This window comes from Cucurbitaria berberidis, assembly GCF_010015615.1.
Source record: "Cucurbitaria berberidis CBS 394.84 unplaced genomic scaffold K460scaffold_1, whole genome shotgun sequence".
NCBI lineage: Eukaryota > Fungi > Ascomycota > Dothideomycetes > Pleosporales > Cucurbitariaceae > Cucurbitaria > Cucurbitaria berberidis.
The window spans coordinates 702,555-726,228 of NW_024468935.1; the positions used below are offsets into that span (position 1 = coordinate 702,555).

General features: G+C 50.1%; 13 protein-coding genes across 13 annotated transcripts; 8 read left to right on the top strand and 5 right to left on the bottom strand.

Moving 5' to 3' along the window:
* Nucleotides 1-36: 36 nt before the first annotated feature.
* On the bottom strand, nucleotides 37-932 carry K460DRAFT_300217 (DUF431-domain-containing protein). The gene is made up of 4 exons (XM_040929829.1): nucleotides 527-932; nucleotides 353-463; nucleotides 180-298; nucleotides 37-120 (listed from the first exon to the last, which is right to left on the bottom strand). The coding sequence occupies exons 1-4, from the start codon at nucleotides 861-863 to the stop codon at nucleotides 64-66; spliced, it is 624 nt and encodes a 207-aa protein (XP_040792382.1). The 5' UTR covers nucleotides 864-932; the 3' UTR covers nucleotides 37-63.
* A 1,373-nt stretch (nucleotides 933-2,305) lies between these two features.
* On the top strand, nucleotides 2,306-2,891 carry K460DRAFT_372239 (Endosulfine-domain-containing protein; the record flags this gene model as incomplete). The annotated part of the gene is made up of 3 exons (XM_040934494.1): nucleotides 2,306-2,341; nucleotides 2,446-2,529; nucleotides 2,592-2,891. 3 exons carry the CDS (start codon nucleotides 2,306-2,308, stop codon nucleotides 2,889-2,891), a joined length of 420 nt encoding a protein of 139 aa, XP_040792383.1.
* Nucleotides 2,892-4,033: 1,142 nt separating this feature from the next.
* K460DRAFT_360669 (uncharacterized protein) lies at nucleotides 4,034-5,523 on the top strand. Its single transcript, XM_040932314.1, has one exon. It carries the CDS (start codon nucleotides 4,340-4,342, stop codon nucleotides 5,381-5,383), a length of 1,044 nt encoding a protein of 347 aa, XP_040792384.1. The 5' UTR covers nucleotides 4,034-4,339; the 3' UTR covers nucleotides 5,384-5,523.
* A 732-nt stretch (nucleotides 5,524-6,255) lies between these two features.
* Nucleotides 6,256-7,386, top strand: K460DRAFT_273571 (uncharacterized protein; the record flags this gene model as incomplete). Its single annotated transcript, XM_040927891.1, has 2 exons — nucleotides 6,256-6,543; nucleotides 6,592-7,386. 2 exons carry the CDS (start codon nucleotides 6,256-6,258, stop codon nucleotides 7,384-7,386), a joined length of 1,083 nt encoding a protein of 360 aa, XP_040792385.1.
* Nucleotides 7,387-7,434: 48 nt separating this feature from the next.
* Nucleotides 7,435-8,454, bottom strand: K460DRAFT_399933 (protein prenylyltransferase; the record flags this gene model as incomplete). The annotated part of the gene is made up of 1 exon (XM_040936275.1): nucleotides 7,435-8,454. One exon carries the CDS (start codon nucleotides 8,452-8,454, stop codon nucleotides 7,435-7,437), a length of 1,020 nt encoding a protein of 339 aa, XP_040792386.1.
* A 144-nt stretch (nucleotides 8,455-8,598) lies between these two features.
* Nucleotides 8,599-9,624, top strand: K460DRAFT_381735 (CHD5-domain-containing protein). Its single transcript, XM_040935375.1, has 3 exons — nucleotides 8,599-8,746; nucleotides 8,801-8,987; nucleotides 9,060-9,624. The coding sequence occupies exons 1-3, from the start codon at nucleotides 8,660-8,662 to the stop codon at nucleotides 9,434-9,436; spliced, it is 651 nt and encodes a 216-aa protein (XP_040792387.1). The 5' UTR covers nucleotides 8,599-8,659; the 3' UTR covers nucleotides 9,437-9,624.
* A 1,292-nt stretch (nucleotides 9,625-10,916) lies between these two features.
* K460DRAFT_4394 (uncharacterized protein) lies at nucleotides 10,917-11,399 on the bottom strand. The gene has a single exon (XM_040938426.1). The coding sequence runs from the start codon at nucleotides 11,243-11,245 to the stop codon at nucleotides 10,988-10,990; it is 258 nt and encodes an 85-aa protein (XP_040792388.1). The 5' UTR covers nucleotides 11,246-11,399; the 3' UTR covers nucleotides 10,917-10,987.
* K460DRAFT_326060 (MFS monosaccharide transporter-like protein) lies at nucleotides 11,081-14,474 on the top strand. Its single transcript, XM_040930614.1, has 2 exons — nucleotides 11,081-11,764; nucleotides 11,815-14,474. Exons 1-2 carry the CDS (start codon nucleotides 11,438-11,440, stop codon nucleotides 14,239-14,241), a joined length of 2,754 nt encoding a protein of 917 aa, XP_040792389.1. The 5' UTR covers nucleotides 11,081-11,437; the 3' UTR covers nucleotides 14,242-14,474.
* Nucleotides 14,475-16,062: 1,588 nt separating this feature from the next.
* Nucleotides 16,063-16,714, bottom strand: K460DRAFT_349973 (uncharacterized protein; the record flags this gene model as incomplete). The annotated part of the gene is made up of 2 exons (XM_040931459.1): nucleotides 16,063-16,431; nucleotides 16,484-16,714. The coding sequence occupies 2 exons, from the start codon at nucleotides 16,712-16,714 to the stop codon at nucleotides 16,063-16,065; spliced, it is 600 nt and encodes a 199-aa protein (XP_040792390.1).
* A 644-nt stretch (nucleotides 16,715-17,358) lies between these two features.
* Nucleotides 17,359-18,341, top strand: K460DRAFT_399937 (uncharacterized protein; the record flags this gene model as incomplete). The annotated part of the gene is made up of 2 exons (XM_040936276.1): nucleotides 17,359-18,000; nucleotides 18,054-18,341. 2 exons carry the CDS (start codon nucleotides 17,359-17,361, stop codon nucleotides 18,339-18,341), a joined length of 930 nt encoding a protein of 309 aa, XP_040792391.1.
* Nucleotides 18,342-18,851: 510 nt separating this feature from the next.
* K460DRAFT_300234 (uncharacterized protein) lies at nucleotides 18,852-20,098 on the bottom strand. Its single transcript, XM_040929830.1, has one exon. The coding sequence runs from the start codon at nucleotides 19,947-19,949 to the stop codon at nucleotides 19,083-19,085; it is 867 nt and encodes a 288-aa protein (XP_040792392.1). The 5' UTR covers nucleotides 19,950-20,098; the 3' UTR covers nucleotides 18,852-19,082.
* Nucleotides 20,099-21,279: 1,181 nt separating this feature from the next.
* Nucleotides 21,280-22,319, top strand: K460DRAFT_349976 (uncharacterized protein; the record flags this gene model as incomplete). The annotated part of the gene is made up of 3 exons (XM_040931460.1): nucleotides 21,280-21,533; nucleotides 21,597-21,792; nucleotides 21,852-22,319. 3 exons carry the CDS (start codon nucleotides 21,280-21,282, stop codon nucleotides 22,317-22,319), a joined length of 918 nt encoding a protein of 305 aa, XP_040792393.1.
* A 602-nt stretch (nucleotides 22,320-22,921) lies between these two features.
* K460DRAFT_399940 (uncharacterized protein) lies at nucleotides 22,922-23,674 on the top strand (the record flags this gene model as incomplete). Its single annotated transcript, XM_040936277.1, has 2 exons — nucleotides 22,922-23,009; nucleotides 23,067-23,674. The coding sequence occupies 2 exons, from the start codon at nucleotides 22,922-22,924 to the stop codon at nucleotides 23,672-23,674; spliced, it is 696 nt and encodes a 231-aa protein (XP_040792394.1).

The following is a 23,674-nucleotide window of genomic DNA, read 5'->3' on the forward strand; positions in this document are numbered from 1 at the left end:
TTTCATTGCATGGATGAGGCGCTATAAGATGATGTGCTCAGTGGCAGTGGACGAGCATTGTTTCTATAAGAGGTCGTCGAGGCTCTTTTCAGAGTCTTTGATGATCAACTCAAGCATGCCCTGTTTGATCTAGTAAGTATATTGCTTCTACTGAAAGACTGCATGTTCGAGGCACTTACCTTGGGCATAATCGGCTGTCCATCTCCACCCTTTACATAACGGAACGGCATTTCCGTGCTCTCGTTCTTGTTGATCTTTAGATCTGGGTTGTCGATGTATGGGATCTTGTCGACCGGTACTGCGTCTCGTCAGTATTTTACACCAGCATCACGCTTCGACACAGTCGACGTACCCCTGTCATGGACCACGATCCTTGTGACACGAACTGCCGTGTCGGTCGTCATCTGTACAGGCCCCAAACGACGCCCTTGGTAGCCCTTCTTGCGCAGCTCCGAGGTTCGATCTACATTAAGAATACGTCAGCCGACGAAAAGGAGCGTTTATCTGCCAACGAAGAGTCACGTACCACGAGGTGGATCATCTCCAAGAATTCCACCAAACAGGAAGATGTCAAAGGTATCACCGTCCTCTGGGCTCAGGTCCTTGGAGGCGGCGGGGTCGAGCAGACATACCCTGTCCTTCTTATCGGCGTAAATCTCCTCGATGCCCCTCGTCTCGACATTGAGGCCATTTGCTCCCTGAAGATTTGATGGTAGCTTCAAAGAGGTGGGTACTGATGAAAGAAGAAACTGTGCGCCCGAAGCGTAAGACTCAGAGGCGATGGTGAGGTACTCCAGCGAGGACCACTGCTCCAACTCTGGGTCCAGATGTTCTACCACAAAGGTTTTCCCCGAGTTGGCCATCTTGGTGCTGTGTAGCGGAAGGTGCTGCCGGCGTGCTTTCTTCTTGGTGTGGAAGACCAGGTGCACGGTTAAACGAATCAGAGCGACTGTGGGTCTTTTCGGATCTTCAGTTGCTTTTTTTCTTCCTTTTTTTGCAGCGGGTTCACCTGGGTTCTGGCAATGTTTGGTCGAATGCAAGGAGCGTGCAGTAGTGATTCGCTAGGCGGAGCATGTGGTGTGGAAAATTGCCCGTCAAGGTTTGGCGAAGAGCGAGGCTAGTTGATCGGAGCTAGGACGCAGCCTATGAGGGTGAAGCACGCCCGAGGTTGTAAAGTAAGTGTAGCGTTTGGAGCAAGGAAGATGGCCAGCCACTGAAGTTTGGTGAGAAGAGCAGCCCGTTCCTCTTCCCTCCATGTCTGTCGTAGTCTATAGAATGAGCAATATTGTGTAAAGTCGAACCAAAACCGCTGCGAGGCTTGTTCCATGTGACGACGGCGTGCGGTGAAGACCACAACACTCCCTGGGTTGGCCCTGGCGATCTAGCGGTCTTGGGAGGCCAATGATTAGTGCGTGTGATGCTGGGAGGTATCTGAGTCTGGTAAAGTCGACGATAATCCCGTCCAACGTCTTGCATCCCGCCAGTACTCTCGTGCAGGTTGACCACGGCCGTGACTCTAGCAGGATCGGCTTCTGCTGCCCGTTCCTTGTGTTCCCCGAGTCAATTAAGTTGTCGAATTAGCCACGGCTAGGTAATTGCTGCTGTCAGTCCACTCGCCGTCTGCTACATATTCGCTACATGTCCATTACCCCTCCCTCCTTAGCTATTGACTTGGCTCGTTGCGGCAGCGACCCAAACGAGGCCAATTGACTACAAGACGACGGCACCCGCTGACCAAACCTTCTGCCCTCAGCTCTACTTTTTTTATTTGTTTCGACGCACCCACTCGACCCTCGTATATTCTCAGCACCAGCTGCAAATTGCTAAGCGTTGCTGCCCTCTTGCCTTCTTGCAGCGTCCCGAGCAGTCGGCACATCGGACGATCCAGGCTTATCGCATGCATACAGGATAGAGGGGCATCCTCCCACTCGACGCGAAAGCAGCCGATCCACCACCACCACCAAAACACGCAACAGAATACCAGAGTCCCAGCACGTCGTCGACAGGCTGTCTTGTCAGGCAGCAGCAGCAGCGAGACACGCCCGAGCTCCGTCGACACCCAATCGCCAGCGCTGGAAGCCGGAGCCGAATCCATCACGCACCAATTCACCCTGTCCTTGTCACGTACCTGCCCAAGCTGGTCAGCGCGAGCCAACGACACGCAACTTTTAAACGAGCCGTGACCCGGGACCCTTTACCCTAGCTGCCGCAGAACAAAGAATAAACACAACACTCCTCCGCCCTCTCGCGATAAACTGCCCCTTTGAACAGCGTCCTTCGCATTGCCATCTCTACCACCGCCATCATGAATCCACACCAGCAGAACAAGGTGGACATCAACGTACGTCATTGGCGGCCCATGCGCAACTGTCTTGCTCCCTGACATGTTGTCTTGGGCGTGCAATAACAAGCTCGGAGAAGCTCCATTCTGACGTGCTGGCACAGAAAATGTCCCCGGACGAGGCCCGCCTCTTCCGCCTCTATGGCAAGCTCCCCAATAAGAAGGACTTGCTCCAGAACAAGCTCAAGGTACGCTCTAGACGCAGTCAGAATCCATCACGCGAGCCTAAACACTAACCTCAAGCCCACAGGAGCGCAAGTACTTCGATAGCGGCGACTACGCTCTCTCCAAAGCCGGCAAGGCATCAGATGTCGGCGTCACTCAAGTCGGCCGCGAGCACCCCAACCCCGATAAAATCCCTCATATCGCTCCACCCACGCCAACCGGACAGGTTGTACAGAATGGTAATAGCCAAGAGGTGGCAGGAAGCCCGGTCAAGGAGAGCACTTTTCTACATCGCGAGACGAGCTTGAACCGCGAGACCTCGGCGTCAGACTTTGAGAACGAGGGGCTGCAGCTAGGGTCACAGGAGGGCCCTGCAAAGGTATAGATGCTACGCATCCGTCATTGAACCTTGCAGGCTACCTTTCTTGTTCCCCGTGCGAACTGGGATCATGGTGCCCAAAATGTAGATTGTTGCACTCTCACACGGCCTGTTCACTGCGGATACTGCGGGTTACGGAGTCTGTTACGGCGTTTGGGAGAGCTATCGCTTGTCTTGATGGCCAGCGCTCGGGGTTATGTTCTGGAACACGTCGCCTAACAACGGCTGAATTCCTTTGAGTACGGAAATGTTGGACAGGAAAACGTGATTCACTTCGTGTGTAGTACTTTTACAACGAACAGCGTTAGGGTTGCTTGGAGGCAGTCTAGTCACATTTCGATTTTCACGGCCGGAAGCGTGTACGGGTATGTGAGCACAGGATGTCACAGTGTTTAGCTATGCACAGATATCACATCAATTTTCGACCTCTACAGCTTCCAGTCCAACTTGGAAACTATTTGTACTTTCCTAGCAACGCTATGGTGTTTGTAGCAGAGAACCGTCTCCGAATCCATTGGTTCTGTTACGCTCCATGGGTAAAGTTGGGAAATAGAGCATCATCTGCGAAATAAAATCCAATAAACTTGAAGATCCAGAGGATGTAATATCAAGAGGATTTTCAGCCTCTCTGCCGTGGCTCTGGATAGGCTGCAGCCTGAAGAATAAGGAACTAGGTGAGATGTTCAAAGAGGACACTTGAGTCGTGATAGAAGCTGGAAGCACTTTTGGGTGGCGCTTTCCTCTTGGAGCTAGCTCCATTACGACGGTTCATAGACCCTAGCCAAACAGCAACTCTCAATCATACACTCTGGCTCATACGATCACCTTATAAGTCTTCTCATGACTAGGTCAATGTCACTCATTCGTAAACTATGACTATGACGTGCGCTGCTAACTCCCGTTCTCCACATCTACCCGCAGACTCACCTGTCATCTAGAAAAGCGTACTGACGCAATCGCACAGCATAGCACTCGTATCCTTTTGACTTGAAACGATAGCGTACACTTTCTCCGCTCATTTGCTATAAATATAGCCGTAAGTTGGTCTTTGAATGGTAAATCAAGGCTGAAGAGGCAGTGCATGCAGGTGCTTACTGCTGGAACCTGCGATGCTCCTCATGCTCAACCCACTAACTGCACTTGGATGGCCTGCAAAGACATACTATACAGCTCTGCCAGCACATCATGAAGTAGTTCATTTCTATCCTATCGATATCTGCCTCTTTGCTTCTGCCACGCGCTTTTACCGTTGCCTAAGGCCTTCAACGATCGCTTCACAGCCTCATCCTTCACGCTCAGACCAACTAACAGGGAATATCCCAACTCCGCATCCAGCGCGCCTGACTTGGTAAAGAGCAGGATTTCTATTGTTTAGACAGTGTAGAGTCGCAAACCAACTACATTATTCCATTTGGTGACCTCGCTCACCGTTCGCTCGCTACAACTATACTACCATGTTGTCAAACTGCCATGTCTGCGAGCATCGCAATGAGGCTGTTGCTGCCTGGCCTTCAGCACCATCCCAACTCAATGTGTGCATTGTCACACTCAGATTCAAGATACCTATCACCCAGACACGGACGCATTTACTCATCGCGCTCAACACACTACTGAACAACATCATTGATAACGAAGAATCAACGCCACACCCCTCAACATTCACGGTGTGGTCACCGTGTCTGTCCGATCCGAGGACTGTCGTCATTGTCACAACGACTAGCGACGTGTGCTCGACAGCGACATCGCCCATTTTCAATGCCGTAAGAGAACATCTGTCTAGACCACCGAGTGTGCAACATGTGTACCTCGACCTGGCTGTTCTTTCGCTCGCTGCTGCGTCACCAGAACAACGAGTGTCCTGCGATATCATAACGTTACAAGCTCCAAGCCCCACTGTGGCATCTGCCATCGGCAAACACTTCGGCTGGGACCCTAAACGCTCATGCCTCTCCTCACGGCTACAGAGACCAACAGTCGCCTTCAGCCGACCTGGTGACCTGATCCGCGACTTCTGGGCATGGGCAGAAGTCAGTCCTAGCGGATCACGGTCACCCTCTACTTCTATAGGATCGAGCTCATTCAGCTCACCATCGCTCATGAGTCTCCACTCTGACCATTACAACATGTCATGCTCAACACCCGAAAATGGGGAGCAACTGGAGGATGTGGATAAGGAGACGCTCATAACGATCTTCCAATGGACTAGCCGCGCCGATGCGGACCGGTTCAAGGACCACAGTCAAAAAAGTTACGGTCCCAATGGCGAAGAGGTCAGAAGGGACTTGTGGGATACCGAGTTTGCGCATCCGCTCGCTCATTTGCAGCGCCTCGGAGCAAAAGTCGACACGTACAAGTTGGAGTTGAGAGCCGTCGAACCAAGGTTCCGCAATGGAGTAGATGCTAGCCCGCAGAAAGATGTGCGAGAGAAGCGCAGGAGTAAGAGGCTGAGCGTCATTGCATTTGAGTTTGGTGAAAGGGTTAGTGGACTGTGGAAGTGAAATATCATGTATATAGTCTTCCTGTTCGAAGAGCTGAATAGGGATATACTGGAGTCATGCATCTCCATTGATTTGTGTCACTCCAATAGTAGTAATGAAGTAACGCTATAACATGTACATGGTGCTAGCAAAGGAATAGCAGGTCGCCATCTCGATTCATGATCTGCAGACATACACGTATCGACCCACATCAGACGCTCCGCCTTGACAATGGCATACGACGACATTCCTATAAGACGGAGTCCGTCGGCGCTCTGGCTCGCACGGAGCATCGCAAGGCGCACCAGAGACGCCAATCGCACCCTACTCTGCTATACAGTCCAACCCCATTAGGGGTGCGACAACCTCAGAACCGTCGTAGTGGATGCCTTTTCGCTTCTACATGTATGTCGCGTGCGTAAAGCCGGAGATGCATTGATGCTGTCTTCACATCCTCGTCGCACAGCCCTCGAGCTTTCCATGTACCGGTAGCCAATCATAGATAGTTGCGAACCTCGCCACATGGTAGAGCATCGCCACATCCGCCCGACTCTATTATTGGAATTGGCTAAGCAGCCACGTATTGAAGGTTGTCGGACACGCCGTAGCTGGACTATCAATGCGCTGTACTGGTTTTCATTCAATCTGGAAACTTGGCGAAGCGGGAGTGGGCGATTATGCTGCCGGGTAAGTAGGATTGCGGCTCATGCCTGGGAGCATAGAAGCTGTGCCCCTAGGGCCGTCTGTGCCACCACGCCAGAATAATGACTGTAAAATTGCGTGGAGGTGTGCGTGCTGTATTACTAGAACGCGTATGCGGAGGCGAGGTGGCGAATGTATAAGATTGATTAAGGACCCTAAAGCTGGTGACATAACGTCCAGTGTGCTTTGTAATGGCAAACTCGCAAGTATACAGTGTGTATACCGATTACACTCCTCAGCAATGGGTAGACCCGCAATCTTTCCAACGTGCCTTGACAGAGAAAACCGAGAGAAAGGTCGACAGTCGCGATCTTGTTCAGGGCCGAATCTTTTGGTTGCCGTCCAAGGAGGAGCTGCCAGATCGTGCTGTAAAGCGAGCTCATGGGAAAGGGGGTGCCATTGAGGAAGGCATATACAACCATCCGGTGGTCGTAATATCAAGGCCAGCGGAAGAACGTCGTACGGTCCATTTTCATCTCGTAAGTAGTGTCGTCATGAATCTCAGAATTGTCATTGATGGTTTCCAGATAACCTCGCTACAAGGCAAGAAGCTCGATCAACTGTACAACAAGACGAAGGAATTCCATGTCAGCCGACGCTCCTGGTATTTGCCAATAGCACCGACACCAGATCATCCAGATGCCATATCGAAGAAGACGAAAAAGCGATTCCCAACTCTTAAACTAGCGGGTGGTGCATCTTTACGATGGGACTCGTATGTGAACATTCGGCACGTCTACAAGATCGAATGGTCGCTCTTGAAAGCATACGGAAATCCAGAAACACCGAACACGCAGCTCTACCGATTCGAACGAGAGTCTTCGATCAGACTACTAGCCAAGAGTAAGATCCTTACCATGTATGAGCCCGGTCCGCAACTACAAAGCACGGTTTTGAAGAGATCAATATCGGAGCCAATACGAGTATCGACACATATTACCCAAACAGTCGAAGAAGATCGTCAAGAAGTCAGATCGAGGTCTTCAGACAGGGCATCTCTCGCTTCAATAGTGTACTCAGCGACATCTAGCCCTCCTTGGTCGGATTTTCAAAGGCAAGATATTGAACGCAGTACGATACCTGATCCACTGCCGAAAGTTCCCCCAGATAGAGTAAAAAAGACCATTGCGATGCCTTTCATTCCGCAAGTCATAAGGGGGCCTTGGGATAGGTTTGTCATAGGTGTAAATCATCATATGCTGCCAATTGACGGACCAAAGCCTGTAGCGATATCGTTCGATGTAACCAACATGAGAGGTTCAGTCGATGGGTTTTGGGTTGGTGTAAAGGGTGTAATGGCAGTTGCCATAGCTTCGATGTAGATATTATACAAATAATACTAAGGTTCCATCGTTGGTTCAGCCGGTCTTTCAGTTTTTAGGAACTGCAATAGCCTCTCTGTAAGTGTTGATCCAGTTTAAAGTCCGTGGCACCCGTTCCGATACCGCAGATGCTTTTTTCGCGTTTCCAAGATCGTCGTTGTAGTTTTGAAGCGTCTCATCAAATTCCGTACGTCCTCCAAGTAAAGTTTCCTGCGCCAGGATTGTCCGGATGAACACCCATAAAGATTCATGCTCAAGCCGCAAATTGATCGCATAGCTTAAAATGTCTCTCACCAGGCCTTGTCTCTTTGACACAGGATGTAACCTTGGTAGCAAGGAAAGAAGAAAAGACCAACCCGATATGTCACTCGGGTGTCTGCAGCACCAGTCTTTGACATGACGAGCAAACTCGTCATTCGTTTCAGGACTAACAATTTTTGGCATAAGCCTTCGAGCGTACTGCCAGGCGTAATAGTTCTTAGGATGCTGCTCCCCCGACTTGCACACAGCGGTGAGCTCGGCGCGCCAAAAGGTTGCCTTTTGATCTTCGGATGCTTTCTCTAATTCGACAGACGCAAGTAGATCGAGCAACCATAAGCGGTGATACCACAGAGTTGGAGACTTGGACTGGCGATGGAGAGGGGACGTGAGAATGCTGTTCAAGAAACAGAGCTCCTGTCGCAATGCTTTATGGTAGACTGCTGGGTTGTACGATTTAAACTCGGCTTCAAGTGCACCGAGCCAACCTTTGCGGAAATTCGCAGCCGTGAGGTGCTCCGGGTCAAAGAGAAGCATCACTTTTGTTGCTTGCAGAGCTGATGAAGCCAACTTGCTATCATGCATGCCCTCGAAGAACCGGTGTCGAGCTTCCACGTAAGCTAGAGCGAGTGTTTTCTTCGGGACTCCCAAGTTCAGACCATCTTGCATCAGTATGCCACCTAATGGCTCAATCGCAGGAGGAAGTATCTCGATCTCAACAACCTCGTCCTCATGCGCTTGGAAGTACTGGCTCAACGTTTCGTATGATAGTAGTTGCAGCTTTGCTCGCCCGGGACCAGCAGAAACCATCATGAGAAATCTAAGAGGTAAAACAATAAGATGTGGTTGCTCAGGTGTCGGGTTCTGCGGGTGGGGAACTTGGTCGGGAAAGCACGAGCCACATTACTAGCTCTACTGTTGATGCCAAATTCACCATATGACATAAGAGCCCGACTCGACACCACCATGCGATGAGAATACCCCACACCACGACCCTCTCTCTCGTCTCGCAGCCATGCCGTCTCTACTCCTCGTAGTATTCACCTTGCAGCTGCTGCTCCACATTATCAACACGGTGGGCGCAAGCACAGTGAACGAGCTGGTAAGCCCCGCATCCAGTGCGAACGCACAAGAAGTATAATACTAATGTTTACAGCTATGGATCCTCTACAACAAGCTCCCAACGCCTACTTCTGGGTCTGCGAAGAAAGTGCAAGCTCTCAAGAAGGAGGTTGTACGCTTGAAGCGCGAACTAGGGAACACGTCACCACAAGACAACTTCTCGAAATGGGCGAAGCTAGACAGGCAGCATAACAAGGCTATGGCTGAGTATCAGAAACTAGGTATGTCATGTCGCCCCCTTCCTCTCCCCTCCTCAAGCCCTTTTATACTATACTAACGTGGAGATTACGCAGAGGGCTCCCTCCGTACGCATCAAGCAACCTTCACCTCGGCCGTTTCGACCCTCCGCTGGGTTGGCACACAAGGCTTGCGCTTCGTCCTACAATTCTGGTTTGCCAAGTCGCCCATGTTCTGGCTGCCTGCGGGCTGGGTACCATATTATGTGGAGTGGATCCTGAGTTTCCCGCGAGCGCCGCTAGGGAGCGTGAGCATCAATGTCTGGGGCGTTGCGTGCGCGAGCATGATTGCGCTGACAGCAGAGGCATTGGCGGCGGCGTGGGTGCTTGTGACGAAGCAACCGATGCCTGTAACAGCGGAGAAGCAGAGGGAGAAGGAGGACGCTATGGCTTTCAAAGCAAACCAGAGACCCGCTGAGAAGAAAGAGCTGTAACAGCAGCGGCTGCACATATCACGAGTAGCATAGAAATAAATAACACATTGAATCCCGTGCGACATAGTCGATTGAGATTGGTGTGTATGTCTCCCAACAGTAAGACGCAAAGTCGTCGTGGCTTTCGCTCAGACACTGCAACACGAGTGGGATGACCTTGGCAGGTCGTAGGGCTTCTTCTAGGCTACAAATTGAACTCGTGATCGTGGAGGAGTAGCGATTCGCCGAGTCTTCGAAAGAGCCAGTCTCTATGTAATTACAACAGACCTCGCTTGACGCTTCGACACAGCTCACATTTAGCTGCTCGCGTTCAGACTGAGGGTTGCAGGTTGCACTTTGCGGATGTAGAAAGCTGAGATTTAATAGAGGAAGAAAAAGCAAGTAGGCTAGGGTTTACGGGCCTATGATGAGCCGATGCAGCCTTTCCTCATTGGGATGCTTCACTTCCCTCTACCACAACGTCTTGTCTCGTGAGTTAGATGAGAGTGCACCATGGGGTTTATTTCGGTACTTGTTAGAGTCTGAATATCCTCGTGAACTGTATATTCAGCTTAGTCTGTACTGGCTCTACAATGAACGCGACGAGACTTCGAGTCCTCGAAATAGATCCAAAGTAAAGGCGATACTTGAGCAACTCTCACATGCACGTAGCAGCCAACTCGGTTTTCCTCTAGGATATATTGACATTGATGGCGAGACGTATGGAGTGTAGTTCTTCCGTCTCGATGTTAAGAGCGAAGGTTCGCTTTACAAAGAGTGTATTGTAACAAGCGCATCGTTAGTAAAGCCTCGAATACTGTAAGCAGCGGGGACTGCGTCCGTGTCCTTGGTTGACAATGGCAGTAGACAGAGTCTCACATTGCCATGCAATGATGCTCTCTTGAGGAAAACTCGCTTCGAGGTAAGACGAGAACGTATATATACGTAACCGTCGTAACGTGACGTTATTGACTCGCCGCCTCGGGAGGCATGTCTGCCGAGGAAGAATGAACGTGGGCCTTTTCGCCGCAAAACGCCCGGATGACATGGATGGTAGTGTTCGTCCGTCGAAAAGCTGGAGGCCCGCAACAAGGCGCTCTTTGAGGCTCTGTCGCCTTGTTGTTCGCATGACCTACCGCACAGAACCGCCTCGACGGCTCCTAAGGCTGTTAGCGCTCGCCAGCCCCAGACGGGCGTTGATGTCAGTCTGGGGTTGAGATGCACATGTGGTTGCGCGAAATTAGTTTTTCTCGCCTTGCTAACCCCGTTGAGCGACTGCAAGGGATCGCAACATTGGGCCGCGAATGAGGCGCCTGGGGGAATATGGAGGCCGCGGCGAATTGCTCGGGGCTGGCCAGAGTAAGTCGAACGCCTTTGCTAAAAGACCTGGTCGTCGCCATCGCTGCGCTGGGACGGGCAGATGAGACTTGGATGCGAGACCTCCAAGACTCGAGCGCACCCGTCTGTCAGACTCCACGGCGTAGCTGGGATCAAGGAAATCAATCGCATTGCCTCCGTAACCGGCAAGGCGAGGCCAGTCAACTGGTACGACAGCCGGGGTCTCGGTGAGATTCAGCCGGGAGTGGAGTGCAACTGTCTTTGGTGACGCAGTGGCGTTTTCTCCACATGGTCCAACGCTCCCTCTCTCTCCAATAACATTACACGCATTCTCCCCCGGCCCAACACGTCCCCATATCGATCGCCAGCTTGCGGCGCTCGCACAATGCTAACTCCACCGCGCTCGCCGTCTGCTCGTCGGCAGCTAAACAGTGCGGTATTTCTGGGGTTGGCAGACCCTTCACCGCATCTGCCCGCTGGCCTGCATTGCATGTATATGGTGCATATTAACGCAGCTGCCGCCCGTTCCCCTATCAGTCATCAGTCGCTTTGACACTCTCCACACAGGTGTTGCTGGATACTCGACCACGTCGACGCGCCTAGCGCCAGATAATGCTGTGGCCTGAGTACGAGATACCAGGACGTCCACGACCGCAATAGACCTTGGATCATGGTCATTAGTACATGGCATATAGCTCAGCGCACGAGATGGCCATGACCGACCCCAATGACCACTTCCCGACGAGAGGCCCTGTCGTGATCGGTGTTTCGGCCGCAATACTCGCCATAAGCTCGATATTCGTTGGCTTCCGGCTGATCTCGCGGTTCGCCGTGGTACGAAAACCAGGATGGGATGACTATACAATGATAGTAGCTTGGATGCTAGCATTTGGAGCTTCCTTCTCCATATGCTATGGCGCGACAAAGGGGCTGGGACGGCGGCAGGAGAACATACCGTCAGAATGGCTGCCGCCGATGATGCAGTCTGCCTATGTCTTCTCAGTACTATACGTACGTTTGGGCGAATGTGCAAGCTTTTGGTCTACGCTAATTTATTGCAGAACCCTGCCCTGATGGCGACCAAGACTTCGATTCTCCTCTTCTACCTAACATTGTCGAAGACCCAGAAAGTGTTTCGCTGGGCCACCATTGCAACTCTGATCGTTGTCAATGTAGGTGGACTAGCCTTGACTATCCTCAACATCCTCCAATGTCGACCCGTCAATGCAGCCTGGGCTTCGCATGTTCCAAGCTCCGCCTCTTGTACGAACATCGTCACCATTTATCTTTCCTCGGCGCCCCTTAACATTATCACGGACTTGGCTATTTTCTTCTTGCCCATGCCCATCCTTACCAGCATGCGGCTGCCAAAGAAGCAGAAGATTATCTTGGTCATTACTTTCGGCTTTGGAATCTTCGTCGCCGCTGTGGATGTCGTGCGCATTGCATATCTTCAGGACGCTCAACGCGAGACGCTCAACACCGCCGCATCACAAAAGTCTGTGACTGGAAACGAGCAAAGAAATACAGGCGACTTCGCGTGGTACGCATCGCTGTCTTACATGTGGAGCGCTGTGGAAATCAACATGGGCATAATGTGCGGCTGCGTCCCTGCACTGAAGCCGTTGGTCAGGAGGTTCCTCCCAAGTTGGATCATCGATCACTCCACTATGCGCGACCGTACAGCAACTCATACAAGTGATGAGCCGGTACTTCATGTTGACATGCTTGATTCTCGGCAGCGATCGGATCCATCGACACCACCTGCATCTCCAATCAGCAAACCTCCTCCAGCGCGAGGAGGAGGCGGCGGCGACGACGATCATTTGGGTATGATGGACTTCCTCACAACTCCCGACATGAACGAGATGCCGCAACTGAGACCTTCAAATACCACTGTTACGTATGCTACGACAGGGCGCACTCGGCGCCAATCAGCGACCTTCTTCGATTTCGTAGACACAGGGCAGAAGAAGAACATTACTCTTCGAAGCAATCGGGAGTCTGTTTACCCTGTTCTGATGGTTACCATACTATTCTTTGTCTGGGGCTTCGCTTATGGTTTCCTGGACGTGCTCAACTCTCGCTTCCAGGAGGTTGCTCGCATGAGTGACTGGCAGACAGTCGGTCAGCACAGTGCATACTACGTCGGCTACATCATTGGGCCTCTGACCTTTGGACGCATCGTGTTCCGGACCTGGGGTTTCAAAGCCTGCTATATGGTCGGTCTATCAATATACGCCTGTGGAACTCTAATCTTCTGGCCCTCTGCCGTTCTCAACTCATTTCCCGCATTCTTGATATCGAACTTTATTACAGGCGCCGGTCTGTCTACCCTGGAGCTTAGCGCCAATCCCTTCATAGCGCTTTGTGGACCTCCTGAGTATGCCGAAGTGCGACTGAATCTTTCGCAGGCTGTGCAGGCGATTGGCACAATCGTTTCTCCACTTTTGGCAAAGAAAGTCTTGTTCCCCCCTAATACCGAAAACCTGATTGACGTCCAATGGACCTATCTCGGAATTTCATTCTTCAACATCGCCCTCGCAATCATTTACTTTTACGTGCCTCTTCCCGAGGCCACTGACGAAGAGCTCGAAATGGCCAGCCAACGCACTGTGCCCCTCGCGCGCGAGGCTACAATCAACATTGGTAGTAAACCCGTCAAAGCTCTCTGGATAAGTCTTGGATTGGCGGTTTTCTCGCAATTCTGCTACGTTGGCGGTCAAGAATCTACGTCGACCTCCTATGCAGACTATATCCAACGAATCAGACCATCTACCGATCATGTTGCACAGCAAGCATATGGCCACACTGCATTCGCTGTCTCTCGGTTCTTGGCTGCAGCGATCGATATTTGGGTCAAGCCGCGCTTCAGCTTATTATTCTTTTACCTTGGTGCCGTTGCCTTCTCAGCGGCAGCAATGAAAGCTACGGGATCAGCCGGCACTGCCATCATCATCATGGTCATGTTCTTCCAAGGCCCGTTGTTTCCACAGATCTTCACTCAGGGTATTCGCGGTATGGGTAAGCACACGAAGGACGCCTCAGTGCTGCTCACGGCAGCCATCGGCGGTGGAGCGGTGTTCCCGCCAATCATGTTCGCGGCGCTCAAGATTCACAACGCACAATATGCCTTCTGTGTCATCGTCGCAGCATATGCCGCTGGGTCTCTCTACCCTATAGGTCTGAATGCGGTCCCCGCACTAAAAAAGCTTTCCGATCCCGTACGTGACGAACAAGCGAGAGGACAATCAGAGGCAGAAGAGAAGATAAGAGCGTCAATGGGGGATCAGAAGGAGAAGCGATGGAGTAAGATGCCGGGAAGGGTTAACCGGCGTAAAGAAAAGGACCAATTACCCTCTGTCGAGCACAGAGAGCGGCAAAGTTGGCCTGAAGGTCTGGAGCCGCGGAGTGGAGGTGGAAGCCTGACGATTGAACCGGTGCGTATACGTACGCCGAGCCCGTCGAGTAGCTCGAGCGGCAGGTGACGACGTTGTTAGCATCCCTTATAGGCATGTATGTGATTTTAATCTTTCGACTGCATTGCGTTATGGCGTTTCGGGAGATACCATGGGTGGTTATTTGTGCTTTTGGGGGGCTTTGCACATCTTTTTACTATACTACTAAGGTATGCTGTATCTGTACAAATTTCGGTTCGACCGACTTATATAGCTCGTTGCACAATTAGTCAATCAGGAATATTATTTAGTGAGTACCTGCCATTAATAACATCTTCATCCAAGTATACACATATGGCAGATAGCAGTCAATATGCAAGCAATGTTGTCATTTATGTAGCCTTGCCTAGGCAGCCAACCCACGTGCTAGGCATCCACAAACATATCGCAAGATTGATAGAAATAGACTAGACCTCATCCGTGGTTAGAAGGAAATGACTACACGTGTCTCATAAGTCATGGTTCATCACTACACCTCCCAAACTCAACCTTAAACGTCGGCGTCAAACGTATCGCTATATTCAATACTCTGCCGAAAGATCTAGTTAACTACACCTCGAATTCTCCCTTGATACTTGAATGCATAACTGTATCGGCTTTATAGCAGATATATCTCCTAAGGTCTTCACTGACATATGCTCTTCGTTGCGTGTAATGGTAAAGGAGGCTGTGAACAAGAGTATCATAGGATCACGTCCAAACATCTACTAGGCTGCAACTCACGTACTTCCTCTCGAGCCATATCAACCCTGGTAGAGGTCAGACAAAGATATAACTCCTAATGCACATTCTCTATATAAATAACTCTTGTAGCTAACGGGCTGTCTAATTGAGTACAAAGTAAGTAGATTAATTAGATTACCACTAAGAAATTCTGAAACCTAAAGATTAGACTATATACTATAAGCTAATATACAAATAGTTAAGTTAGTTCTACTACTAAAACTTTGGTATTGTTTTTACTTTTAACCGTAATGTTTTTACCATAAAATAATATATATACCTTTAAAAAACGTTTAATTATAGCTTATAGTTTAGGCAATTAAATAAGATGATATTTTTTTATTCCTCTTGCAAGTAATGCGCCTTGTGCTAAAGACGATGGAGTCTAGGCTAACAGTAGTTTAGGTCTACCTTGCGGTGGATTTTGGATCAGGAGTGATCAAACTTGCTGAGGTCTGACAAAAACCAGTAACACCTTCGCCGGTCAAATTTCCCTCTTTCAACATTAATTGCAAAAGCACTAAGCTCTCTGGCGGAATTATTGCGGCAATTGTGTCCGACGTTATAGTAAACGTCGCACTGCTCTCGGCCACTGGCTGTTATCTACGAAGACGAAGAAGATAGCAACGCATTGAGCAGGCAAGCAAAGAGGTACAACGCAGCCCGGCCCCCTCACCAATCCGGTTATCAGCTGTCGCCATGAGTGCCACGGCCGGCTCTCCGTTGAGTCCAGAATTATCCGGCGATAGAAGAACTTCTGAGCTCTGGTCTCCTCATGGAGGCCACCCACCATCTTCACCACGTGCTCCATACACTGTGCCAGGACCTTCGTCGCCTCGATATTCCACGACACCTCAATCATCGACAGCGTCACATAATTCTCATCCGACGTACGCGAGGAACGTTTGAGTTGGCCCTATTCGCAAGAATTCTCTGTTCGCTTACCTATCTTCTGGAGGTCTTTTCTTAATTGTTGTGGGAGGAGTGGTGAAAGAGAGCTAGTAATCGCTAGACAATAGAAAGAACTTGGTTGGCATTGGCTATCTTTGTATAAAATGGGAAGACATGCGACAGACTGTGTAAGGAATGACAACACGCTCAACTAGCAGATCATCCAGGAAAACCCCTTCAATAAATCGTCCTCATGAGGATCGCTGCCTGAATGGCCGTGGAAGCCGCGAGCAGACCACCACCGATTCCCAATCCAAGTTTGCCATCACCAGTGCTTATACCAATGACTAGACCCACTACAAGAGCGGCGACGAGAGCGAGAGCGAGCCAGATGCACGCCGCGTGCCCGTCGATAGCATAATCGAGGCCCCATGCCTTGGTGTGTCCTTCTTCATCGTTCCTCACACCACTGATGAGCTGTACATAGAGGGTATGCGTCGTTGGGATGGGCGTCGCGGGGTTGAACAGGACGTTCGTCATCATGTCGTGCCTCTTTTTCTCCCCCACGTACCCAGTAGGTATGATCTGGGCTTTGCCAGTTTCAAGCTATACAGTGTTATCAGGCGGCTAGACTAATGTAGGTTGGATGCCAACGTACTGGCGCTTCGAGGAGGCGGACGGTACCGATACTGAGCTTGCGCATGGCTAGGGTATGTAGGGCTCGTTTGGCTTTCTTAGAATTGGTTGCGCGCTCCAAAGACTTGATGCGGTCGACGATTGCGGTATTGTTATCTCCTTCATTGATAGGAATTTGACAGAATTGGAAGTTATTGTCGTCCCTCGAGACAAGGAATGGGATCATTGAAGTGTATTTCTGTGCAGCTGACATGACGAAGTCGAATCAAGCAGCGTGATAAGGTACGGTGCTGGTGGGTTGATTTGTGTATGTGAACCATGGTTGAGAAGTAGAGTATCTAACTTGGTGGTGTTTGTTGTGTTGCGAGAGCGCACACCCTGTGCGGAAGTTGTGTTGGTAACGTTCGAACAGTCTTCACCTATTCTCGCTTGCAACATACATTCTGGACGTAACAATCAAATTCATGAAGTCTCATAGAGGAGCAAAGAGTGCAAGAAAAGCAGTCAACTAGGCCTTGATGACCGCGCTCGTCATAAGAGCCTTTGACCTAGCCTGGCTGTTGCACCTGCAAGCAGGGCACCACAGAACGTCAATTTGACTGGAAGTTGCCTGCTTTTCAAGCATTGGTAAGGAGGCGCAGAGGTTCTGCGTTTTCGCGCTGTGGCGTTGCGGTGTTGAAAGCGCAAGAGCTGTGCGCTTCCACTATGGCCCCGCGCAGCTCACTCACAGTACTTGTACGTTTGGACCGCTGCCAAAACTTCTACAAACCAAACCACACTCTTGCAGCCGCAGGCCATTTCAGACACAACTGATTTACTCTTGAAATATAATTTTCTCCCGCGTAATTGCTCCCTTGATAACTGACCATACGCCCGCGTGCTGAGATAGACCTGCAAATGGGCTTCCCTCATGCCCACACCACTGGGAGCCATGCGAATCCCTTTCGCGGAGTCCCAAAAGAAGCTGGTCGAATTTCACCGGACTACGATGCACAATCACTAGGCACGTTTGAAAAACTTAGTCTTCGTGAATGTGGGGCCTGGGTCAACGATGTAAACCCACATCGACAAGAGAAGGAAGCCGGAGATCCTTTCGGATCACCCTCTTCTCCTCCAGGACTCTCCATTTGCCATTCACCAAGTGAGCATATATTCGAGGTACCCACCGGGCTCAACCGACTACCTCTCCCTCCATCGATGCTCAGCGATGCAGTAGTGAGCACTGACTTGGGACCGGATGTCCTGGAAACCGCCCAACACCCGCAGAGTTTCCATTTGTCTGAGACTGATAACGTCAGTCTTTGGGATGATTCTGAGGAAATCTTCAACTTCCAACTCGATGAATTGCCGCATAGCATCTACGGTAGCTACGGCGACATTGGCGTGAACGAACTGGCTTCCAAAGAGAGTGCCAGCGGCAGAGACTTATTGAGAGAGAAGGACACGTCAAATATTGCACCAGATTTATTCATCGCAGCATCCAAGATAATACCGACCATGACGCCGACGTACAGGCCGTCGTCAGGCAGGACGCCAACAGTTCTGACCCCCTCACGTTCTTTCCTCAGCAAAGCTCATACCAGCTCCTACAGTACACAGATGGATTCCAAAATTGTGCAGGACGCCCACGCAAGTCTCAGCCTACTTCAGCCGCGGCTAATTTAGGACAATCGTCTGCAAACACTGTGGGTGCTGGTGGCACAAAGCGACCGTCGGGTCAAGCACCGGACGATGTGAATGACAGCAACGATGAGGATAACAAGCCAAGAAAAACTCGCAAAGCCAATGCTGATGTCACAAAGTTGAAGGGCGAAAGATATGGTTGCATTTTCCCAAAACACTACCCCAGCGAGCATCGGGATTGTTGGAACTGGAGCTAAGAGGATTTTCAAAGCGCCTACGCCCTGGTTGAGCTATTGCTAGTTCTATAAAAGTACTTTAAGTGCAAAAATATTTATAATTATATTAATTTTTTTTAAAATAAGTTAAAATAGTTACTAACTATAGTTTTAAACTTTATTATTATTATTTTATAGTACTAATGTAAGGATCTATAGAACTAGAAGTAGCTAGCTCTAATAGAATGCAGGGTAAAATCCTTTCTACAAAGGATCGCTATTCTGAACTTGCGGTGATGCCCCCTTAGGTCCGAGAAATTCTAGGGGGACTCGATTAATTGCATCCATGCAGCGTCCCCTTTGTCTTGATTGACGAATGAAGGGAGAATCTTCTTGCAGCCACAAGGATTAGAATATTGCATGAACGTAGACGCACAGCCTAGGCGAGATGAACTGCTATCGAATCCTTGTGTAGGGCTACTTTGGGCGAAAGTGGCGCAGCTGCAGCAAAATGATTTGTTGGAAGGTGCTCTCTTTCGCTTACCCTTACATATCCTGTCTCAATAGGGAACCGGGCAGTTTGTACAGCCTCAAAATGAAAGAATCTAGATTGGAAAAGCACTGCACGCCGAAAAGATGGTATCGTCTGCTGGTGCCTGGAATGAACTGTCACTCTTCCGCAAATTCAATCTCAAGCAGCGCGTGATTGAGAACGAAGTATGCATGGCTTAGGTATATTGTCTTAATGCACTGTTGACAGACTTGCCTAACGAGCCAACCGCCTTACTCTACGATCTTGAAAGTCGCTACTTTGTCTTCGTCTTGCGCGATCATCTTCAACAGCCCTGGCGGTTCTCCGAAAACCCACCCTTCCTCCCTCATCTTCTTAATATCCGGCTTCTCTTCTCCTTCCACGGCGCTTCTCGAAGACAACTTGTTCACGTTATGCAAATCAATAAGATCCTGCATCTTACTAACAACCTCTTCGCTTTCATCTGCTCCCTTTTCCCTATCCAACCCCAGATCGTCAGAAAAGCTGAAGCGCGAGATTTTCTTGCCTTTCAAGCCTTCCGGGTCTTCCAAGGAGCCAAATGACCACCATCGAATCGAAAGATCGCCGGGCCAGACATGGTAGGTGTCGCCGACTCGTAGAAAATGGTCAAGCTTTTCTTGGAGCGAGGTTGAGTCGTCGCCGAGACTCGACATAAGCCGTTCAGCAGAGAGCTCCCACGCAACTTGTACAGAACCTTTTCCTACCGGAGGAATTGTGATGAAAGTGAATCCAGGGGTATCGGGATCCTCAGGGCGTTTGGCAAGATCTGGGTCGCCTGATATCCGGTGGAACGTAATGCGCTTTGTGGGCCGGAGGTTAAGCACTTTTGCAGAGCCATCTACTTGTCGGGTGGAAGAAAATGCGAGTTCCGGTGAGTGCATATCGCCCTTGCGGAACGCATCCTCACGAGGCGTAGTGTCGAGACATGAGTACTTGGTCAAGATAGTAACGGGTCTATCTGGGAAGACCGAGGAGGTTTGGTGGATGGTGGCGATCAGCTTCAAAGGTGATGCCGAGGGGTTAGAGATTGAGAGAGTGGCTGGTGGACAGAAGTTGAACTTAAGGCAGAGCTCAACTCCGTGGTTTTGAGACGACATATGAAACTATTTGATATGGTGTTGTAGTAGGAGACTGAGAATGCACTGCCGTGGGTTGCAAAAATTCAAGACTGCAGAGGGCAAGGTCGAGAAGCTGAGGGTCGGGGGCCGTATTCTCTGACCTTTATCCACGTGCAGTCTAAAGTGCTTTTCCAATGTCATACCCTAACTGTCGGCGATGAATTGGGTCCGAGGCTGGTGCCTAGCATGACGTCACAGGTATTACACCAACCTAACTATTGGATCGCGGAGGCTCAACCCCGCCCCCACATCTTTACACCCCCGACTCTGTTCTATTTTTGTACTCTTCTGGGATTCTACGATTTCAGTTTCTCGATCCTGATCACATGCCCATCTTCAGATGCGCAAAAAGCACCGAAGAACGACTTAACCATCGGAAGGTCTCAAGAATTCATCTGCTTAGGGTCAAACATCCACGAAGCATAGCCTGGAGCCTGAAGAGGACTTCGAACATCCCATTTGCCCCTCAATCTGGTCTACAAACTGCGAGGGGGCAGGTACACATGTGCAACTGCTATAAGCTGATTCAACTAGGTACAGTGTTCTCAAGGGCTGAGATGCTCCGACGATCCGTCATCCTATTCCTTGCGAAATGGCCTACACCTTCATCCTGTATGCCTCTTACGACCAGAATGTCACAAATGTGGTATGCTTTCGTCTTCGTAGGATCGTGTATGAAACATGAGATCGAATCCCATCGTCGATGCGACTTACCATACCTTGATCTTTACTGGAGGCCTGGAAAAACTTACTGTAAGGGATTAACCTCGATTCGACTACCGTCAGCGCCAGTTGTACCTTGTAAAGAATTGTTTCATCCTCCGTATAGATCTGGGTAGTGGTTCCGCTGCGCCGAGTGCGCCTTATGATCTTGTCAGCAGCTTACTGGACCCCAAGCATGGTGTTTCAAACATTCGCATTACCTCTCAAAATACCCATATTGCCCTTTCTTGGCCCCATGTTGTCTTTCATTTACGTCACTTGCTTACATTTGGCACAAAGCTTCGCCTCCACCACAGCCCTTATCCCTCCTTCGAAATCGCTCACTGGCGATGGAGACACAGCCACATCAGGCCACGATGTTGGACAAGTCTTGAAATAGACCAATCCAACGGGAGGGCTTCTCTAAGCGCCTAGCTACACTTCTACTGGAAGAAGATCATTCAGGTACTGTGAACTTGTATAAAAAGGCTACCACGAACACCATAGAGGTCTTTCAATAGCAGGAACTTCCAATCTCTCTTCTTTATCAACACTAGCACGTACTATTCTTTTCAACTCCATAGCCTTTCAAACAGGCTACTACATCATGTACTTCACTCAAGTATCACTTGTCGTGCTCGCTGGAGCAACGATTGCTACTGCTGCACCCCTCGAAGCTCCTAAACATACCCTCTATGGGCGCACAGCGCAATACCACAGCAGTTGCGATAAGCCTGGCCCTGATGGCGGAGAAAACATGAAAGCAAAGGCCCAAAGAGCCTTCACAGACGCATCGCAAATGGCATACCAGACACAGATCCGCCATGACAACAGTGGAAAAGCTTTCACAGAGAGCTCTGCGTAAGTAAAATATCAGGAACTACTAGTTAAGAGTCTGGGGTCTGACTTTGTGAATAGGTACAGGCATTATTTCGCCGACGCGGACAGGGACCAAGTCAAGCGAATGATGCAGGTTATCTATAACAGCCGCCTTCCAGTGGATGACAACGACGGCGGTCAGGGCTACTTCATCGACATTCGCTGTGGTAACAGTGAGGACCCTCAAACATGCAGTGGATCCACTCTGGCTGGCACGAACGCGAGGCCTGGTCAATCAGTTGTAAGTCAGCCCTTCTTAGAGGTATCAAATGCCATACAGATGTTAACGTCGCATTCAAGATGGTTCTCTGCGATCGCTTTTTCCGCAACTCCGAGCCACGCACCAAGAACGACTTCCAAACCAAGAAATTCGACGACAGTCGCAACGGCTGGTGCCAGCCCAACGAAGAATTCCCCTTCTTCGAAATCGCGGGTCTGACAATTTTCCACGAAATGACACATCTGCACACCGTTGGCCAGAGGGCTGGACTCGAAGCCTTCCCCGACCCCGATGGCTACAGCACCTCTGGCACGATCGATGTCTACGAGAAGGGTGGCGACGATGACCGTGCGAAGTACAAGGACATGGATCCCTGGAAAGCGGCCCGGAAGCTCAAGCAGCTTTGGGATGAGTACGATGCGGACAACTCAAAGTACAAGCCCTTGTGGAGCCCGATTCACAACGCAGATAGTTATGCTGCTGCGGCATTGGAGTTTTCGTATCTGGAGCCTTGTAAATGGGATGTTATCTTGCCTAACTCAGTCTGAAAATCTTGTTTGATCACTTCTATTTTGGATACATATTTTCCTACACCTTGTATGGATATTATAATAGACTTGGATAGCGTTCTTATAAGTACATATATTAGACATTGGGATACAAGGCTAATACATGCTTCTGCAAACTAGCAAGTTAATATTTTTTTAAATATTAGAGCACTCTATAGCTTTCTAAATGTTTACTATGTTTATTAATATATTTAAATAGGTAGATTTAGCTTGTACTTAGTCCTTATAAGACTATGTGAAATTATTCGCGCAGTGAACTGTTCTTCTAAAACTGCCGTCTATTATCGCCGAAGCTGCATCTTCTGATAGCGGTGGCAGGGAGGATGGTCAACATATTCTAATCTGAGCGCCATTCAGCCTCGGTGCGCTAAACTCAGGGTCCAGTCTAGGCCTCCTTCCCCCACAAACGTCACCGCACGTGGCTCACCCGTTCACCCGGCAATCGCTGCCTTTCATAAGAAGCCACCTTTCACCAGAACGAACGCGAAATTGCGCTTCGTAACTAGCTCTTCACCTTCATCTAGCATCCCTCCCACAACCACTCGCTTGCGATATTGGAATTTGAACAATCAAAAGAAAACATGGCAGCGCAGCGCCTTCGCAAAACGTTCAAATACCCCTCCGAATCAGACGATGAAGATGCTGTAGAGGCAGGCATGGATGAACAAGGTAAACTTCCTCTCTCCCATCCCCTTCATACTCCTTGCCAACTAAAAGCTTTCGCAGACCAAGCGCACCTCATCTCCTCCCTCTCGTCCCACGACACGTCCGCAACACACACATACACTCTAGCCCTCCTCGTCCTGCCCCTCGCGCCCACAATTCTCTACCTCCCGCGGCTATTCAGTCTCTCAACCATCATACCGAGCGTTGTCGCGATCGCAAGTTTACTAGCAACCGCGTATACGCTGTATTTCCTCCCCCTACCACCCGTCGAGCCGGACGTGGACGGCAGCAGCGCGAATACGAAGACTGGAGCACGAAGTAGCAAGGGGAAGGAAAAGGCGGAGAGCGCGAGAGGCTACGGGTCTAAAGTCCCGCCGTGGGAAAAACAGGCTGCGAAACCAGGGCGCAGACCTGTACCTTACATATCAGATGAAGTCGCGGATTTGCTCGCAGAATATATTGTTACGGTGAATAGGGCGGTATGTGGTATCTTGGCGTTGTTCGAGACCTGGCAGGCAAGGGCGTGGAGTGAAGGGTTGATGATCGGGGGAGGGTATCTACCAGGGCTGATTTGCATGATTATCCTGTACGCGAGGACGGAGCTGAGGATCATTGATGTGAATGGGTTGGAGCGACTAAAGCCGGTGGCGAAAGGGAAGGACTCGTGA

What these genes read in the sequence shown, in the direction of transcription:
- K460DRAFT_300234 (XM_040929830.1), bottom strand. Translation starts at nt 19,949, where the DNA reads ATGTCGTCTCAAAACCACGGAGTTGAGCTCTGCCTTAAGTTCAACTTC.
- K460DRAFT_326060 (XM_040930614.1), top strand. Translation starts at nt 11,438, where the DNA reads ATGGCATATAGCTCAGCGCACGAGATGGCCATGACCGACCCCAATGAC. An exon ending in ATGTCTTCTCAGTACTATAC is followed by an intron (nt 11,765 to 11,814) that starts GTACGTTTGGGC and finishes AATTTATTGCAG; the next exon opens with AACCCTGCCCTGATGGCGAC.
- K460DRAFT_4394 (XM_040938426.1), bottom strand. Translation starts at nt 11,245, where the DNA reads ATGCAATGCAGGCCAGCGGGCAGATGCGGTGAAGGGTCTGCCAACCCC.
- K460DRAFT_381735 (XM_040935375.1), top strand. Translation starts at nt 8,660, where the DNA reads ATGCCGTCTCTACTCCTCGTAGTATTCACCTTGCAGCTGCTGCTCCAC. An exon ending in CAAGCACAGTGAACGAGCTG is followed by an intron (nt 8,747 to 8,800) that starts GTAAGCCCCGCA and finishes TAATGTTTACAG; the next exon opens with CTATGGATCCTCTACAACAA. An exon ending in GGCTGAGTATCAGAAACTAG is followed by an intron (nt 8,988 to 9,059) that starts GTATGTCATGTC and finishes GAGATTACGCAG; the next exon opens with AGGGCTCCCTCCGTACGCAT.
- K460DRAFT_360669 (XM_040932314.1), top strand. Translation starts at nt 4,340, where the DNA reads ATGTTGTCAAACTGCCATGTCTGCGAGCATCGCAATGAGGCTGTTGCT.
- K460DRAFT_300217 (XM_040929829.1), bottom strand. Translation starts at nt 863, where the DNA reads ATGGCCAACTCGGGGAAAACCTTTGTGGTAGAACATCTGGACCCAGAG. An exon ending in TGGAGATGATCCACCTCGTG is followed by an intron (nt 464 to 526) that starts GTACGTGACTCT and finishes TTCTTAATGTAG; the next exon opens with ATCGAACCTCGGAGCTGCGC. An exon ending in GATCGTGGTCCATGACAGGG is followed by an intron (nt 299 to 352) that starts GTACGTCGACTG and finishes GACGAGACGCAG; the next exon opens with TACCGGTCGACAAGATCCCA.